Raw genomic sequence first — 17,851 nt, 5'->3', positions numbered from 1 at the left:
GGGAGTTTATTGCCGAATCCAACTCGAGTCGAGGAGATGGGGTTGAACAAGCGAAGCCGCGGCGGGAGACAGTGTTGAGAGGTCAAGTATCAATACCTCAGCCAAGCGGTCTGGCTTTTTTTGCGGCTCGCAAGAATCGATAGTAGGCTGGCTGGGCCGTCGTCGGGATGAGCGAAGTCTGACGGCTCTGCCAGTCCAGATTTAGAACATTCGACACATTCACCAGCACAAGTTGGCCTAGCCGACCTGATGGTTTCTGCATGCGCAAGGGGCACGACGTGGGCTGTGGCTTGATACCAGGGCTGCGAGTAGACTAGCGCTCGCCTAGATGCAGGTACCTAGGCTGCTGCCGCTAAGATAAGCACGCGGCTAGTGTGACAGCCTTGCAGTCATCAGTCCAGGATGTGCCGCCACAGCACGTTTAGCGAAGCGACAGAGACTGCACCGCCCGTACTAGGCCCCAGGCTGAACGTCCGCCATGGCGGCACAGGAGTCGGACGCCACGACGTATCCTTTCTCTTCGTGGTTCGTGCCTAGATTTAGCGCCCGGTCGATCTCGTCACAGTGCCGCGCGACTCATACCGACCTCTGCCTCCCCCTGCGAGTAGATCGGGCTCGGGGTCGAACTGGGGCACCAGCGCCCTCGCCCACTCTCTGGGACCGATACTAGTGGATAGACATCCCTCTACAAACCTGCATGTCGTCGATACGATGCCCATCCCCTCTCCGTATCTGCAAGTTGGTGGCCAGAATCCTGCAGCTCGGACGCTGGCCCATCGTCGTCGATTGACTTATCTCCAGGCCGGCTAAACACCACGCTACCATCATGGTGCGTCGCACCTCGACGACTCCACCCCTGCCGTCTGACTCTGTCGACTAGAACCTGGCCTGACTCAAAATAGCCCGGGTGGGCATGGCGTCATGCAACAACCTCAAGGTTCGAGACAAACAGTCTGCGACGTGTGGCTGCCCAGTGGCGAGCTGCTCGATGTGCTGGACAGATGCCCTCAATCTAGCCAGGCCATGTTGCTAATCTTAACAACGGGATATCCGCCAGGGTCCTTATCGCTGCGACTGCGTGACAATGCGTCATCAAGGCTATCGTCTACCACGTTGGACCTGTGCTGTCAAGCTACACCACGTTTCGGAAAAAATAAACGAATGATAAAACAATCTCACAGGGTCCTGGGCCCGCGTGAGTTCATGGCAATGGGTATGATTGTGTACGCTCACCCAGCAATCCACACGCGGCCCATTCTTCGGTCTCGGCCTGCAGCAACTTACCAGGATTTCGGCCTGGGTTACTGGCCGGTTTTGCATGGTCAAAGCACCTCCAAGTGGTCCACCATTTCCTTAGTCGCCGTCAAACTGAGGCTGGCTGGTAGATGGCGCTACCCAGTGCCGAGGACGATAGTTGCCTTTTGCAAAAAGTAAATTCTCCTCGTCGGGACAAACGTCGACAGCAGCGGCGGAGCTAATGTTTAGCCGCCACTTTGCTGGCTCAGGCACAAGCCTCGGAGATGCGAGCGACCATCAAACTTAGAGATGCCTCCTTTTGACCCCGATTTCGATCATGACAAACAATCCCAACTATCTTTAGGCCCATCAAGCACCCCTTCGTTATCGTTTAGTCGCCTTGCCCATCGTCCCGACACCGAGGCTCGCTGGGCGGAAGAGCGACCGGGGCGTGCACGGCAAGGTATGTGATTTCATGTCAGGATCGCTAGGTCCACTTGGTGGCCTGAGATTCCGCCCATTCTGGATTATCATGGCTGCACGGCGGCGTTTGTGACAGACGCAGTGACCCTTTTCGGGATGCTCGCGTAGGGACTCTTGTTGAGATTCGAACGTGCTAGACCAGGGGGGACGCCGACTATTCGATAGTGTGTAGCATGAGTGTATCTCTGACCGTGGTGGCTACGGGCTGGACCGGGGCGGAGCTTCGCGTAGGTGAAGGAAATTCTGTACACACTACCAGCTGTGCCGCCTTGATAACCTCTGCTCTGCGACCCCTTTGACTCGTTTTCAGTTCTTCACTCTTGTCACTCTTCGCAGGGCTACTTGCCCATTCCTTCGTTTTCGGGCTCTGAACGTCACGTTTGCTTCGTGGCATCCCCGTTGAGCCTTTTTTTACTATCGCTTAGCAACAACCCCCGTTAATCTTTACTCACGTACCGTAATTGTCGTGACATATCCAACATGTCTTCCGCTACCCCTTCCCAGGATGGGAACAGACCCGTCATCCCCTCAAGCAGGCAGTCGTTGAGTGACAGCGTCAGCGACTCGCGCTACTCGGTGCCCCAAACTCCCAATGGCCGACCTCCTGTGTCGCGGCCTTTGACCATGAAGATCGATGAGGATTCTAGATACCGTGCTGTAAGTATCTTCACTCACACGTCACGTGCCATGGCGCTGATTTCCCCAGATCATCAAGCATCTCCACGCCAAGGCATGCTCCATGCGTTGGATGACTGCTGGAGCCCAATCACCTGGCTCTTGCGAAGGTGTCTTGATCCGTAAGGGTCAGGGAGAATATGTCTCGGAGCCCGTAACTGCAGACCAGGATCTTGTGGCTGCAGTCAAGAGAATCAACCCTGGTGTCGCTCTCACCATGAGCACCGATGGCACACAGGCCGTGTTCGATGTCCTCGAGCCCTTCGAAACCGAGTTGATGTTCCAGAACGGTTCCCAGATTCAAATATTCGAGTCCATGGCCGAAGTCGCTACATCTAGCACCATCCGCAAGTTCCAGTATGCTGCCCTCATCCGACAAGAAAGGCTCTTGCTTGTCTGGCACGACGACCTTGGTGCCATTCTTTCTCAGGCCATGGAAGTCGAGTCCAGGATCCTCGGTCTTGTCTGGGGTACAGCCAAGAACCCCTTCAGCGGTTTCGACAGCGCCGTTCAGTCCAGTGCAAACTCCACTCTTGGCGGCTCCACGATGGATTTCGATATGGGCAAGAAGGAAGACGTCGAAGTTTCCACCGAGGAAGTCGATGCCGACGCCGAGAAGGGACTAGGTCCCAAGGAATCACTTGCTCGTCCACTCATTTTCACCAGCTCCCTCTACATCGGTCTCGCCATGAGCTTGATCTTGGTTCCAGTCTTGGGACTTGGTAACAGGGCGCTGATCCTCGAGACCATGACTGACAAGTTCTACCCTCGTCTTCTGCTCATCCTTGTTGAACCATTCTGGATTGCCCTGGGTCTCTTCTTCGTCGTCGTCGTCCTGGGTAACATCTTCCAAGTTTTTGGTCCCATCACTGGTGTCCTGACCAACAGTCGTTTCCACTCTGCCATCAAGCCAAATCTTACTCAGGCCCGCTCTATGGGTTTCACCCCATCAACCATCACCATCCAGATGCCCATCTACACTGAATCTCTAGAGGGTGTCGTCAAGCCAACCGTAGCCAGTCTGCAAGCCGCCATCTCTCACTACGAATCCCGTGGTGGAACCGCACGTATCTTCATCAACGACGACGGTATGGCTGTCCGTTCTGAGGAGGACAACGAAAAGTTTCTGCGCTTCTACGAGAACAACAACATCGGATGGGTTTCGCGTCCCAAGCACAACCACGAGGGCTTCGTCCGCCGCGGAAAGTTCAAGAAGGCTTCCAACATGAACTTTGCTCTCAACACCTCCAACCGTGTCGAGGATGTCCTCCAGCAACTAGTCGACTCTCGGTACCCCGGCAACGCTTCCATCACCGAAGAGGAAGAGCTTACGCTATACCATGAGGCCCTCGACCAGGTTCTTGCCGCCGACCCTCGCGCCAAAGCTGGTGGTAACATCCGTATGGGTGAGATTATTCTCATCGTCGATTCCGATACCATTGTTCCCGAAGACTGCCTCATGTACGGTGCCGCTGAAATGTACCTCTCGCCCGAAGTTGCCATTGTCCAACACGCCACCGGTGTCATGCAAGTTTCCTGGGATTACTTCGAGAACGGTATCACCTTCTTCACCAACCTCGTCTACGCTGCTATTCGCTTCGCTGTCGGCAGCGGTGAGGTCGCTCCTTTCGTCGGTCACAACGCCTTCTTGCGCTGGCAGGCTGTTCAGTCTGTTGGTAACCCTCCCGAAGAGGATGGCTATGTCTGCTTCTGGTCTGAGAGCCACGTTTCCGAGGACTTCGATATCGCGCTTCGTCTCCAGATTGCAGGCAACATTGTTCGTCTTGCCAGTTACCACGGCCGTGGGTTCAAGGAGGGTGTGTCGCTTACCATCTTCGACGAATTGGATCGATGGGAGAAATACGCCTACGGTTGCAACGAGCTTGTCTTCAATCCCCTCCACACTTGGCTATGGAAGACCCCTTTCACCAAGCTCTTCCGCACCTTCCTCTGGTCCAACATTCAGCTTTCTTCCAAGATTTCCATCTGCGGTTACATCTTCTCGTACTATGCTATCGGATCCGCTGTTCCTCTTGGTGCTCTGAATTACTTCCTGGTCGGTTGGCTCAACGGTGAACTTGACAAGTACTACATCGAGTCTTGGAAGAGTAAGTCCATATCCTACCCTTCAATAGATCCACCACTAACATCACCTAGTCTTCGTCACCTTGTTGGTTGTATTCAACCTGATGTCCAACGCCTGCTTTGCTATCATGCGTTATCGTATCGGCGAGGCCAGCCTCATTGGTGCCTTTGCTGAAAACATCAAGTGGATGCCCTTCTTCATGGTCTTCTTCGGTGGTGTCTCGTTCCACATCCTGCTCGCCATCTGCTCTCACATGTTCTGCATCGACATGAGCTGGGGTGCCACAGCCAAGGAAAAGGACAACTCCAACTTCTTCGCCGAATTGCCCAAGATCTGGAAGCGCTTCAAGTGGATGTACATGCTCATGTTTGCCTTCATCGGTGGCATGATCTACCTCGGCTGCTTTGCTCCTCACGGCTGGGAGATTACCGGCATGACTGCTGTTGTTCCGTAAGTACCATTTCCTACTCCTACTTGATTGGCCTTTCGCTAACCCTGCTCAGTTGGTCCGTCACTGTAATCATGCACTGCCTGGTGCCCATCGTCCTCAACCCGTCCTTGACGGTCTTCAACTATTAAGTTCGTTTCATGATTAGATGATTTCTCTTTTTGTCGGATCAGCGGCTGTGGCGTTGGAAAATTGGCGGCCAGTTGGCATACTTGGTCGGGATATACGGAGTGGATTGTCGCATCTAAAAGGGCATCGTTTCCCTCATCATCATCGCCTTTACTAGACTCCCAAGGCCTTTCCTTGTTAATTTTTATTCAATATGAAATGGTATTTCTATACTCACAGTCGGTTCCACCTATTGGGGGCCTGCCTTGCTGTTCATTTGCCACTCAGCCTTACCCCACTTCGGAGGTGATTGTTTCGTGTACATTTTTTTCTCGTCTCCCCGTTGTCGCAAGGTAATGGAGATGGACTTGAGATGAATATGAGTTGGTTGCAGTGTGTTGTGTCGTGATGGTGAACCAGATGTGTCGGGCAGCTCTGCGATATACATGAACCGGACATCGCAGGCACGCGGCGGTCGGGGCTGGCTGAAAAAGTAACAAGGAGGGCCTCGACTGCGCGCACCACCTGCACACACTTCAGCACTCGCCTGGTCCATTTGTGCGCCATTATCGAGCCGTTGGGTGCGCCATGTGGTAAGACGAGCCGTCGTCTTTTTTTTTGATAGGCTGACCGGATTCAAAATGCAAGTCTAGACTGCCACTTTAGCACACTCAACCATGGTGGGCGTCTTCAGCTTCAGTTCTCGGTTCAAGCGCCCGACGCGCTCATGATCGGACATACAGTTGAGACACGGCAACACCATCTATTGTAATCGGACTTTTACCAGATGGCTTCTCTTCTACACTGCAGAACAGTCTAGATTTCGCTTATAATTCTCTGGGCGTAATTCTGCACCATACAAGGCATCCCGATTCCGCCATGTGACACCAGTAGTGACGTGCGCGACCGATTCTGGGTAGCGCACGACACAGCTTGCCAACCACGAGCAGGTATACACATAGGGTTCACGAAGAAGTTGCATCGCTTCTCTCAGCCGGTAGCCCTACAGCTAAGTCCATTGTCTACGATGACGCAACCTCTCTGCCCAACGAGGAGTTGACGCATGATTCCAAGTCGTCTACTCATGTCCTTGACCTAAATCATACGATTTCCCGCTTAAGAGGTACAAAAATGGGGTTGGGAATGTCTTCTCAAGCCTTAGCTTCCGCCACATAAACTAGGGTCGTATGAGAATCCAGCGTCTTGCGGATCCGGGTGCCCCAGTGGCTTGTGAGATCCGGGTGACCACGGCTCAACAGCCATAGCTGAACCAGATCGAAGCGAATGGAACTTTGGCAAACCTGCGTACGACTTGTGAAACTGAAGTAGTCTGATGGGGCAATGAGAAGGCCAAAGTCACTCAAAAGGATGCTGAGACATGGCGCAAATCCCCGCCATTATAGCCTCGAACACACTGGTTATTTGTCTACTGGCGACAACACAGCAAAACTCCTTGCTGGTCTAATACCATGCTTAAACGAAGGGGTTTTCATAAACATGAGTTGGAATTTTCGCTCAATCGTGCGGAGAGCGATGTCCGTGGGTGGTATTTCCTGAGTGCCATCCTTGACACTGATACGTGGGGGTGGAGCATCATGCAACACTTTCCTGCGATCAAAACACTGATTTTGTATATCTTTCATTGAAAGCTCCAGACTAGAGGAGCCACTGAAGTGCTGTCAGCAAACCCCATGTTTAACGCCTGCCCGAAATCGTCATTAGGAAGTCGACTTACTCGGATGGAGAATTATACACGATTGATAAGATTCTGCATTCTGTCCGCTCGGTTGATTCAATTGGACTATTGCAGAATCAGTAGTTTCTCCCTTTCATATATCTCTTACGTATCATGCGGAGGTTACAGAAAGGAAGAACTAACACTGATAAGAGCTGAGCATGTGATGAGTTGATATGCATATTCACATAGTTTTGAGGCTCAATCGCATAACCATGGGTATTTGTGCTGAGGGGAGTGACTAAAGGTAGCTGCGTTCTCTGGGAGAGGGGAAAAACCTCATGTCCAGCCTCACGCGTCAACTTGCGTTCTTCGTGTCCTAGTGCATACGAGATGGACAGGCTACCACCCAACTATTGATTACAGACGATCATCAAAATCTAGACGTAGCTCGTCTTCTACTCATTCTTCTTGGCATATCTAAGTGGCTTTCAATCCATATACCGGTCATGAGCACAGCCCTAGGCGTACTCCGGGAACTGCAATACCCCACACCCCAATGACGTCCAACTCGAGCGCACAGTGAGCGAAATGACTACGACTCGCTCATTTGCAACTAGAATGAACCAGGCACCCGCGACTATATTGAAACCTTATCGGAGCGCTAATCAAGTCTGAGTCTCGAGATTGTAGACTGATAGCTGGTGGATGTAAGGCTATGCGCACTTTGAGGAGGCTTAGCCCACGAGAACACCTGGCATATCTCAAATCACCTTACATTTCCCATCGCATGTTTTTACTTCTTCCATTAGTATGTTAGTCTCTTACTAACGCAGGCTTTCACTTCGCTTGGAGAGCATAACGTGGTGGTGGCTGAGCCGAACCAAGGCGAAAGTCAGCCGCGGCTGACAGCAGGAACTGATTATTTATTGCTGGCAAGATTGCAATCTTCAATCTGTAATTCAATCAAACGTCAAAAATGGGTTGGTTTAGCAACTCCAAAAGCAGTTTCAAATCACCGTCAGTTCCATCTACCGACGCACCCGATTCCACACCGCCAGCGTCTACAATAGCCTATGGAGTGAATCCTCCTCATATATATCAATACCAACCCGGCTGTAGCCCTATTGCAATCCAAGTCTCAATAAAGGAGCCTGGTGCGAGCATACCTCCGCAGTTAACCACAATTGATGAGGCGGTACCTTCATCAGCGTCGGTAGAGGGCAGACCCAATAAAGTTCACGAAAACTCATTGATAACACACCGTCCGTCAGAGAGGATAGTAGAAACTGAAGACTCACGAGAACATAATCCAAATCATACACGCCATGCTTCGGTCCAGCTCCAGCCTATGTCACCGGTCGATTCGGTAACGTCAAGTGACTTCAATCAATATGCACACCCTCGGCAATCCAAAACCCCTATAGCGGACCAGTTTTCTGTCCTACCTCCGACCCAAACAGTTAGTTCGCCGACTACCGGTAGCATGACCAAGCCAACATGCTCTTTGAACCTCATGTGCTACAGATCTGGCAGCCAGGGCTGCGTAAGACGCCAAATCCACGTACTAAGTCAAGCCCGGTTGGCCATATCTCGAGACGATTACTCCAGCATAGTTTCCATAAAGAATTCAGGTGGTTTAGTTCGAACCGACGAAGAGTTCTTCGCTGCCCTCCATCGCGAATACGAGCACCATATTTGCGGCTTCTGGCGACGATACCTATCGCTCAAGACGCTAAGACAGATTCGACTCTTATCGTATACGCCTTCGACCCGCCCGGAAGTCGTGCCGATGGATGACTTCACTCTGCAAGAAATGTTCTATGCGTACCAACACTTCAAAAACATAAAAACGGAATCAGAATGGATTGACTGGGTGTTCCGGCTTCGCCAGGAGGACCGCCGTCATGCTTTAGAGTTTGTGGAGGGCTGGAGCGGCTTTCGCATTGGCCTTGTTGGATCAGTGCCATGGGTCGCGGCGACTGCAGTGGGTGTTGCGTGGACGGCAAGAGGTGGCGATGCACAGACGGCTTTTACGGTTGCTGGTTTCATTCTGACGGTTGGAACTTGTAAGTTACGACGGCTACTATGAAATTTTTCCCTGCTTACTTGAGATAGCTTTACTTGCTCTGCTTGCTATCGTTAGCAAGATTGAGTCTTGAGTCGTACTGCTATGGTCTTTTTCTTCTCACTTGGACTATTCCACATTTTGCATCATATCCATGAGCGTAATTCGCTTCTTCTCCGCGGTTTCCAGGAGTATCTTTGCTTGGCAGCCTGGGGTATCTTATTCGCTAATTACATATTGCGCGATCGCATCCGTCTTGCACGGGAGGTAAATGAAGCAGACGGAGCATAGAGAAGCGACTTGCTTAGCGACTTTGTGGTGTTTCGATATTCAGTGGAGCGATATGAGGTAATGCGTTTTGCGTTCAGGAAAGATGGGACGCGCCTGAGCAGCGAGATGGAGACGCTGCAGTGCTGGCAAGCATTCATTGGGCCGGGTGAATCCTTCCAGGCAGCATACATGCTGGGATGCGGCACAGTGCTATGCAGTGGATTTCTCTCTAATACCTGCATATATAAAAGGGTATCTGAAGAGGAGTGTACTCTCCATCATTGATTTCATCTTCATTACCGCCTTTTCGATGCTTACATATGGCCATGTCGCAACAGAATTCGCTTGTTGTCAGATCTGGTCGCAATGATGCTCAACGGCTCGCCGAGAGGAGCGACTCTTATTGTTCTGAGTGCCTTAAGAAGGTTTTCAAGAAGATTCCATCGGACGACAAAGACAAGAGCTTCCATCGGGATATCCGTGAATTAATTGACTGCAGCAATCAATGTGAGCTGTGTAAATATATTTGTAATCTCTTTGGAAAACCTTACCTAGAAGATTTTATCGCCCGGGCCAATGAATTCAACCTGAAGCCAGTAGAGACTCCAAGTCCCGATACGGCTAACAATTTCATCGATCTCGAGGACGGCGGGTACACAACTTTATATCTTTTTTCGCTGGTGCCGAGAACTGCACCGAAATTAGGTATTAGTTATAACACCGATCTCTCACTTTCGAATGCGAATGGGCATTTCAGTCATGCTATTGTATCCATGTATCTAGACCACTTTGTTGGGAAGAGAGAGGGCGCGAAAACCTTTTTTCTTTATATGGAAGTTGGTACGCCTCGTTTGTTCCTAGTCAGAGTCTCCAGAAATTTCTAACCATTTCCAGGGAGAGCATTCAACCGCCCAATATGGAGTGGACTAGAACCAGTTGATTTCCGATCACGAAGCGCAACGATCCGTGAATGGCTCACCGAGTGCGAAACGTCCCATCCAAACTGTTGGAGGTCTCCGAAGCCAGACGTCCAGTTAGCAACACGTATACTCGACATTCAAGAGCTTGAAACCGATCTTTATTCTATCAATCTTGTCTCAACTAAAGGAATCGACTTGTACAGTAGACCTTACATGGTCCTGACTCATGTATGGGGTGGTGTAGAGCTGCCTTGTAAGACAACTAAGAGTAACATAGCGAAATACTCTGACGGCGGCATCGATTTCGATAGTCTCCCAAAGACATTTCAAGATGCCGTCCGTCTCACTGTAGCTATTGGGTTCAGGTACCTTTGGATAGACAGCTTGTGTATCATTCAAGATGACACAGAAGATTGGCAGCGAGAGAGTGCCAAGATGGCAGCAATTTATGGTGCAGGTACTATTACTCTCTCTGCAACTAGTGCTGAAGATAGCCATGGAGGATGTGGTCTTTCTCCAAAGATTGAGTCTGTAACTCGATTTTGCAGTACTGACCCCGGACGCCCTGACTTTGCCGTCAAAAAAAGAAAGCAACCTCCCTACCGTTGGGTAGACACCATCGAAATCCAGCTGCGTGATGAACCAGTCCGTAAAAGAGCATGGATACTGCAAGAGCAAATTCTGTCGCGTCGGATTCTACATGCTACCTACTCTCAATTTGTGTGGGAATGTAACTCAATCCAGGAAAGAGAAGATGGCACAGCGTACGATCAGAAAACATATTTGCCTCCTGACAAAGCATGGCGTACCAGGGATAGAGGGTTTCCACAAAAGATTCTCGATGGTGGTAATGGAAAACTGGATATCTTTAAGTTCGAGAAGCGTTGGTGGTGGGATTGTGTAGACGATTACATGAAACGCTCTCTCACCCGTACGAGTGACCAATATGCCGCCCTGGCTGGCATTGTGCAATTTCATCAAGACATTTCCGGTAACAGACCAATTATAGGTTTATGGGAACGTCATCTAACGCTTCATCTTTCATGGAAAGTATATCACGACCCTCGCGAGCATAAAACGCCTCTACCAGATCGAGCTGATTGCCGACCAAGTTGGACATGGATGTCTTTTCCTCATGGCAGCGTCAACATTAGTCCACCAGATTGGGGAGAACTCACGGTTGAGAAACCAAGAGTAGGAGACTTGGGTATTGTGTATCAAGCCAAAATTTTGAACACAGATATAAAATGGAGCGGCGAACCGCTAACATCCGATCCAAGTGGTAGCACCATCAACATTCGCGGTTTCATGCGTCGCATGCGAAAGCCCAAGCCATACCGGACCGCAATGCATAGTCGGTTACGCCTGGACCCAGGAGTTACCGATGAAGGCGGAGAGTGTGGCGAATACGACACGTTTGCTCTTTTCGCCTACGTGCGCAGTCCCGTCTTGATCAATCTACCGCCTACTATCACAACGGCGTACCTGGTTGTTCAGGCAATTGGCCTAGAAGAAGATGGTATTTATAGGCGTATTGGGGAGCACGCGGTAACAGAGGATTTCGATATGAATGGTAGCCCAGATTACGTACCTGAGGGTGTTCAGAGGGACATCACGCTTGTCTGATCTAGAGGCAACGTATCACAGCTGCCCAAGATGTGCAGTGTGAGACTTGGAGTGGAGAAAAGAAAATATTTAAGCCATGTAATGACATGTCGTGGCCGATCAGGTGGGCAGTCCTGGAGCTGATGGACCCCGCTACGTCAGCTCTGGGGCTTTGGCGGGGCAGCTCAACCAAGTTGAGAGCTGAAACAAGCGCTAGCTATACAAGACCCTCTCACTCCTCGTTGCTTCTACCTCTTCTCCCGTACTCTCCCATATCCCAACGTTTTTCTTTTGAATAAACACAAGAGCATACGAAGACACCAACACGATGCCGCAGTTCAGCGACATCTGGCTACCATGCCTGATTCTGCTTGTCTTTTGGGCTCGCCCCACCGCAGCTTTTGGTGCGGGCAACATCGCAAGCTTGAGCTCCATTGAGGGACAGAACTGGCGCCATGGAGACATTGAAGATACTCTTCTTACGCTGCTCATCAGCGGTCATACTGGCAAGAAATTCAGCAAGATGGACGTCAAGCGTGTCTACTTTGGCAACTGGCTGCGCGACTACTCGCAAGCAGTCGATGTGGGCACTGTCAAGATGGTCTCAGCAGAGGCAATTCGCATCCTATTATGGGTTCTTGGCTTCATGAGCTTCGGATACGGCACCAAGGAGTTCGAGGTCACCCGCGACCGTCTTGGCTGCTACAGACCAGAGGAGCACATCGACAATCCCAAGGTCAGTTCTGCAGCCTACCCGATCGGACAGACATACTGACCCTTCAGGACTATGCTGACAATATCGATGCCCGCGACTACGATCGGCGTCTACGAGCTCCTGTTGACGAACGCCGTGAGCTCAGTATCGATGAGAAGACCGGACTGAAGAACTACATTGCCTCGGAAGGTCTGGGCATCACAACATCGGCTGGCATGGTCCGCGACCTCCTCAAACGTTGCATTGATTTGGGTCAACGCTCTGGAGGACGAGGTCCCGACTTTTACGAGGCTCTGCGCCTTCTCGGTACCGCCACACACTGTCTGGAGGACTACGCTGCCCACTCCAACTACGTTGAACTTGCTTTGATCGAGATTGGTGTACATGACGTTTTCCCCCATGTAGGCCAGAATGCTCGCTTCTACGTCGAAGAAGCCAAAAAGGAGGTCTACCCCATCGTCACCGGTACCTTTGGTGGTGTCGATTTCTTGCACTCTGTATGCGGAGAGATTACAGACAAAGCTACCCAATCCGAGCTTCAGGAGCTTGAGGGTGCCATCTCCAACGCTGACAGGAGCAAAAACAAGAGCAAGATCAAGGAGCTCCTCGACAAGCTCCCAGAGGGCATCTTTGGTGGTAAAGATGAGGCTAGCAAAGCTGATGAGCTAGAAAACAATGCCAACGCTGCAGCCATGGGCAATATGCGCATCACGCCCAAGGAGCCAGAGGAATTCACTCAACAGATTGGAGAGCTAGTCAAGCAAATCTACCCCATTATGGAGTTCCACGATGAGATCATGCAGTCCATTTCCGAATTCATCGAAAAGATTCCCATCCTGCCGGACCTGATTGAGGAAGTCCAGAACCAAGTCACCATTTTCGTCTTCAGTCTGCTTGCTCCCTATATTTTGCCCATTCTCAACCAAGTCAAGACTGAGCTTGAAGAGGGCTCGACTGAGGTCATTGCAAGCTCTCGCGAGAAACAGCACATTGTCTTTAACGACGACTATTCCACCGATCCCACCCACAGTATGCTTTCCAAGGATCATTTTTCTAACATCCTCAATGAGCCTGCTGGCCGAGTAGCTTCAGCCACCATTGCCTGGGCTGTACCACAAATTGTTCAGTGCTGGGATGGCCAAGCAGACCCTAATGATACTATTGAAACCATCATTAAAGGTGTATTCCACCATCCTGCCTGTGTCAGAGCGGATAACAGGCCAGAGGTTACCCAAGGCCGTCACGTCATGTACAAGACTGTCGAAGACTGGTGGTCATCAAAAAGTGAAAAAGCAAAGGATGAGTTCCGCGAGCAGCTCAGCCGCAAGGGGGTACGAAATGGCAAGAACCACAACCCAAATCTTCACGACAAGGGGCACGGCTGCGGTAAGCCTCTGGGTATGGCCAATAACTTCGGCCCAGCAAGCAGTAAGACGGGTACCAATGCACAGATTCAACAAGCGTCCGATCATGTGGGCAAACTTGCAGGTGAAGCTGTTGGCGGTGGTGCCCTCGGCGGTCTTGTTGGGGGACTCGTTGGTGGTATTGGAGGCTCTATTCTCGGAAACGCTTTCAATGAGCAGGAGAGGAAGAGCCACAAAGAAGAGGGTTATGGCAACGACGGCTCCTACACTCAGTCTTACTCAGAGACGGGGCACCACCAGGCGTCCTCATATGGTGACAGCGATCGCTACGGAAGTGCACAGTATCAACAGACCCAGTACCCAGGTGGTGGGCGTCGGGAAGAGTACTCTCGTGAGGAACGAGATGACCGTGGCGGATCGTACAGCTACCAGCAAAGGGTTGAGACCTCAAGCTATAGTGGATCTGGCGGATACGAGCGTCATGAAGAGCGTCGTGTTCAGCAAGGAAGTGAATGGCGTTCTGAAGAATCGCGTGAGGGTTTCGACCGATCAGGACAATACTACTCGGAAGAGAGAGAGTAAGTAGCTTACTCTTAACGTTGCAGACATGGACTAACATTTGATTAGGCGACGCGGTAAGTCCAAGAAGCATGACGACGATGATTCCAACGACTCAGGCGACGGAGATTCCTATGAGAAGCGCATGAAGAAAGAACGCAAGCAGCGTGAAAAGGATGAAAAGAAGCACCACAAGCACCACAAACACCACAAACACGGTAGTCGTTCTGGAGACTCGGATGACGATGCTGACAAGCGTCGATCAGGTTCGGGAGAATACAAGCGTCACTCCCGCTCTCGTTCTCGTGAGCACGAGCGCCGCCGTGAAAAGAGCGGCAGTCGCTCGCCCAAGCGTTATTCGGGCGGTCACAGCCAGGAACAGCGCTATGGTGAGGAATCAGGGTACGGTCGCCGACAGCAAGACTACGGCCGTGAAGAGTCATACAGGTATGAAGATCTAGGATATGGCATTGACCCTAGAAACAATGGCCATGAGCAGTCTCAGAACATTGCTGACTCTTACAGTTCCAGCGGATACGGTCGTCAAGAAGAATCAGGCTACGGTCGTCAGGAAGAGTCGGGCTACGGTCGACGAGAAGAGTCGGGCTATGGCCGTGAGGAGTCTTCTCGCTATGGCAATGAGTCTTCTGGGGGATATGGCCGTTCCGAAGGCCTTGAGTACGGTGGCGAGCGCCCCGAGAGATCATATGGCGCTTCCGGCGTGCCTGGAGGCTTCGGTGGAGATGAGGATGAATATGGTCAGAGGAGACAAGAGTATGGCTCAGGCAGGTCTGGTGGTCAATATGGTGGCTCCGGCGGATATGGGGATGAGGGTTATGGAAGGCGATACTAAGTATGACGTCCCACAGGTGGGGTGTTTCATGCTTATGTGCTGTGCTTGGAGCACCATGATGACTTTATTGTAGTACCTGAGTAAGCACTTAGTGCAAATGACTGATGACTTATTACCAGGAATGATATGCAATCCTTTGAAAAGTGTACTTGTGCTACGTGACACATGCAACTTACATACGAGATATATGCACAAATCGTCATTTCTTAGAGACTCGGTCTTGCCTTTGGCTTTCCCTAAACGATGTACTCTGGCTGTTTATGTGTATTCACGGATTCTCTCCTTCTCTATGGTATCATGAGAAGGTTAATGAATGGTGTAAATGTCAGACGGATTGAACAAGAGAATGAATTGAAAGGATCGACGTGCTTCATCCAGCACCTGAGTTTTGCAGATGCTGAGGCAATCGAACATATGCACAATTGTCTTCATTGATTCTTATTTTTTTGCTACCAGACTGAATATATAGATAGTGAAAACCAAAAAATAGTGTTTTATTTCAGAAGATAGAATAGCAACAGTGGCTGGTCCGTTGTCGTTGCAAATGTACGAATACGCAGAGCATGTGAAGGCGAGATGAGCGTGACCTGATGCGCGCAGCTTAAACGCGCTAGTATCAAGCCGGGACCATGTCAACCCTCACGTTGGAAAGATTGACCAGAACGCGCCAACGTCACTAATTCCACCCTGCTGTGTTTCTCTAGTCGTTTGTTTTAACTGTGGCGCCGAAAAAATGACGAGCATTGACGAGCTTTTCAAAGGCGCAAACGGCTCTTCAAAGCGCAAGTTTGAGAACCCAAACGAAGCCGATCCAACGCAATCGTACAAATCCGCGAAGCTAAACGGAAATGGCGACGTAAAGGGCTCAGCGCAAGCCTCAGTAGCCGACGAAGAAGACGATAACGAGGCTGGCCCTTCATTACCACCGGATTTCGACGACGGCCCAGGCGACGATGACGAAGGTCGATTCTTTGGCGACGGTTTGGACGAGAATGCGCGAGATGCCATGGAATACATTGATGCGCTAGATGGCGACGAGGCGATAGGAGAGGAAAAGTACGATGTTCCCTGGGTGCGCAAACTGGCGCTCAACTTTGAGAAGAAGGTCAACAAGAATGCTTCGCTACGCGCAAAGTATGAAAACGATCCTACAAAGTTTATGGAGTCGGAGGGCGATTTGGATGAAGGCATAAAGGCGCTGAGCATACTGTCAGAGCACCCGGAGCTATACGAGGAATTCGCAAAGAGCACAGCAGCGTCAAAGTTGGTGGAACTACTAGCGCATGAGAACACAGACATTGCAATCGCTGCGATTGAAATGATATCGGAGCTCACAGACGAGGACGTGGGAGGAGAGCAGGAGCAATGGGATGCGCTTGTGGTGGCATTCATGGAGGCAGACTTGGTCAGCCTGCTCATCTCCAACTTTTCGCGCTTCGACGAAACCGACGAGGCCGACGCATCTGGCGTGTACAATTCGCTCAGCGTAATCGAGAATCTACTGTCACAACCAGCAAATACAGACTTGATAGGGAAGGAAACCACGCTACTAAAGTGGCTACTGGACAGAATCCAAAAGCCCGAGAAACCAACATCACAAAACAAACAATACGCCGCCGAGATCCTTTCCATCCTCACACAATCTTCGCGACCGAACCGAAACCACGTCGCCGAAGCCAATGGCGTCGAAATCTTCCTCACAAATCTTGCGCCATACCGACGAGATGACCCAGAAAGAGACAGCTACGAAGAAGAATACATGGAAAACCTCTTCAACTGCCTCTGCTCCATCACCGAAGAGCCCCTTGGCAAATCCAAGTTCCTCGAAGCCGAAGGCGTAGAGCTCTGTCTCCTTTTCATCCGCGACGGCAAAACAAGCAAAAGCCGCGCTCTAAAAGTCCTCGACCACGCCTGCGGTTACGCCTCAGATCCCACACCAGACCCCTCCTCCAACAACAGCAAAGGCAAAGCCGCCACCCAAGACCAAGACACAGCGCCCTTAACCAACAGCGCAATGGCCGTCTGCGACAAAGTCGTCGAATCCCGCGGTCTCAAACCCTTATTCTCAACTTTTATGAAGTCCAAGAAACTAGATCCCCAACAAACCGAACACATCCTCTCGATCTTCGCCTCCCTCTTGCGTTCGCTACCCGGAAACTCCGACTCGCGGTTCCGCCTCCTCGCCAAGTTCCTCGAGAAAGATTACGAAAAGATAACTAAACTCGTTTCCCTACGACGGGATTACGTAGCCCGCCTTGCGGCATTCGATGCGCGGAGCGCTACGCTGAAGCAAGGGTTGAGCGGCGAGGAACTGGAGGAGTGGGAGTTGGAGAATACAACGGAGAGGTTGGGCGAGGGCCTGTATTGTTTGGAGCGGATTGATGCGATTCTCGCGTGGTTGGTGGCTGAGGATGCGGGAGCGAAGAAGGCGGTGCAGGAGAGGTTGGCGGAGAGGGATGAGGGGTTGGCGGATGTCAAGAGGACGTTGCAGGCGCAGTTGGATGGTGTGTTGGCGGTGGAGAAGGCCGAGAGGGATATGTTGGAGGCGTTGGTTGGATTTTTGGAGTAGAGAGGCGGGGAGGTTGGATTTGTATGATTATGTGTGAGGGGAGTTTGGAGAGGCGCGTGGGATACCTGATTGCTATGATGAGAGCTTGGAATAAGGAATGTAAGCTTCATGCGTGTTGGTATCGTGGTGATACTAGATCTCTGATGTATATAGCCAGTTGATCAAATGCAGACTGATGCTTTGCCCAGGTAAAATAGTTCTCCATACCAAGTCATGCT

At 51.0% G+C, this 17,851-nt stretch overlaps 8 protein-coding genes across 8 annotated transcripts; 7 read left to right on the top strand and 1 right to left on the bottom strand.

Moving 5' to 3' along the window:
* Positions 1-2,199: 2,199 nt before the first annotated feature.
* On the top strand, positions 2,200-5,059 carry COCVIDRAFT_17006 (hypothetical protein; the record flags this gene model as incomplete). The annotated part of the gene is made up of 4 exons (XM_014699922.1): positions 2,200-2,376; positions 2,426-4,502; positions 4,552-4,930; positions 4,984-5,059. The coding sequence occupies 4 exons, from the start codon at positions 2,200-2,202 to the stop codon at positions 5,057-5,059; spliced, it is 2,709 nt and encodes a 902-aa protein (XP_014555408.1).
* A 49-nt stretch (positions 5,060-5,108) lies between these two features.
* On the top strand, positions 5,109-5,393 carry COCVIDRAFT_102406 (hypothetical protein; the record flags this gene model as incomplete). The annotated part of the gene is made up of 1 exon (XM_014699960.1): positions 5,109-5,393. A coding segment is annotated over one exon (285 nt), but the record flags the coding sequence as incomplete, so codon positions are not given.
* A 502-nt stretch (positions 5,394-5,895) lies between these two features.
* Positions 5,896-6,096, top strand: COCVIDRAFT_102399 (hypothetical protein; the record flags this gene model as incomplete). Its single annotated transcript, XM_014699959.1, has 1 exon — positions 5,896-6,096. A coding segment is annotated over one exon (201 nt), but the record flags the coding sequence as incomplete, so codon positions are not given.
* Positions 6,097-8,062: 1,966 nt separating this feature from the next.
* COCVIDRAFT_27648 (hypothetical protein) lies at positions 8,063-8,873 on the top strand (the record flags this gene model as incomplete). The annotated part of the gene is made up of 2 exons (XM_014699958.1): positions 8,063-8,780; positions 8,830-8,873. The coding sequence occupies 2 exons, from the start codon at positions 8,063-8,065 to the stop codon at positions 8,871-8,873; spliced, it is 762 nt and encodes a 253-aa protein (XP_014555444.1).
* A 136-nt stretch (positions 8,874-9,009) lies between these two features.
* Positions 9,010-9,240, bottom strand: COCVIDRAFT_102308 (hypothetical protein; the record flags this gene model as incomplete). The annotated part of the gene is made up of 1 exon (XM_014699957.1): positions 9,010-9,240. The coding sequence occupies one exon, from the start codon at positions 9,238-9,240 to the stop codon at positions 9,010-9,012; it is 231 nt and encodes a 76-aa protein (XP_014555443.1).
* Positions 9,241-9,369: 129 nt separating this feature from the next.
* Positions 9,370-11,595, top strand: COCVIDRAFT_38800 (hypothetical protein; the record flags this gene model as incomplete). The annotated part of the gene is made up of 3 exons (XM_014699956.1): positions 9,370-9,399; positions 9,643-9,889; positions 9,944-11,595. The coding sequence occupies 3 exons, from the start codon at positions 9,370-9,372 to the stop codon at positions 11,593-11,595; spliced, it is 1,929 nt and encodes a 642-aa protein (XP_014555442.1).
* A 307-nt stretch (positions 11,596-11,902) lies between these two features.
* COCVIDRAFT_102284 (hypothetical protein) lies at positions 11,903-15,064 on the top strand (the record flags this gene model as incomplete). The annotated part of the gene is made up of 3 exons (XM_014699955.1): positions 11,903-12,310; positions 12,358-14,231; positions 14,434-15,064. The coding sequence occupies 3 exons, from the start codon at positions 11,903-11,905 to the stop codon at positions 15,062-15,064; spliced, it is 2,913 nt and encodes a 970-aa protein (XP_014555441.1).
* Positions 15,065-15,797: 733 nt separating this feature from the next.
* On the top strand, positions 15,798-17,633 carry COCVIDRAFT_17003 (hypothetical protein; the record flags this gene model as incomplete). The annotated part of the gene is made up of 1 exon (XM_014699921.1): positions 15,798-17,633. The coding sequence occupies one exon, from the start codon at positions 15,798-15,800 to the stop codon at positions 17,631-17,633; it is 1,836 nt and encodes a 611-aa protein (XP_014555407.1).
* Between the last annotated feature and the right edge of the window lie 218 nt (positions 17,634-17,851).

The sequence above is a fragment of the Bipolaris victoriae genome (assembly GCF_000527765.1).
Source record: "Bipolaris victoriae FI3 unplaced genomic scaffold scaffold_55, whole genome shotgun sequence".
Lineage (NCBI taxonomy): Eukaryota > Fungi > Ascomycota > Dothideomycetes > Pleosporales > Pleosporaceae > Bipolaris > Bipolaris victoriae.
The sequence above is the reverse complement of the archived record's forward strand: the minus strand, read 5'-3'. Positions and strand labels throughout refer to the sequence as shown.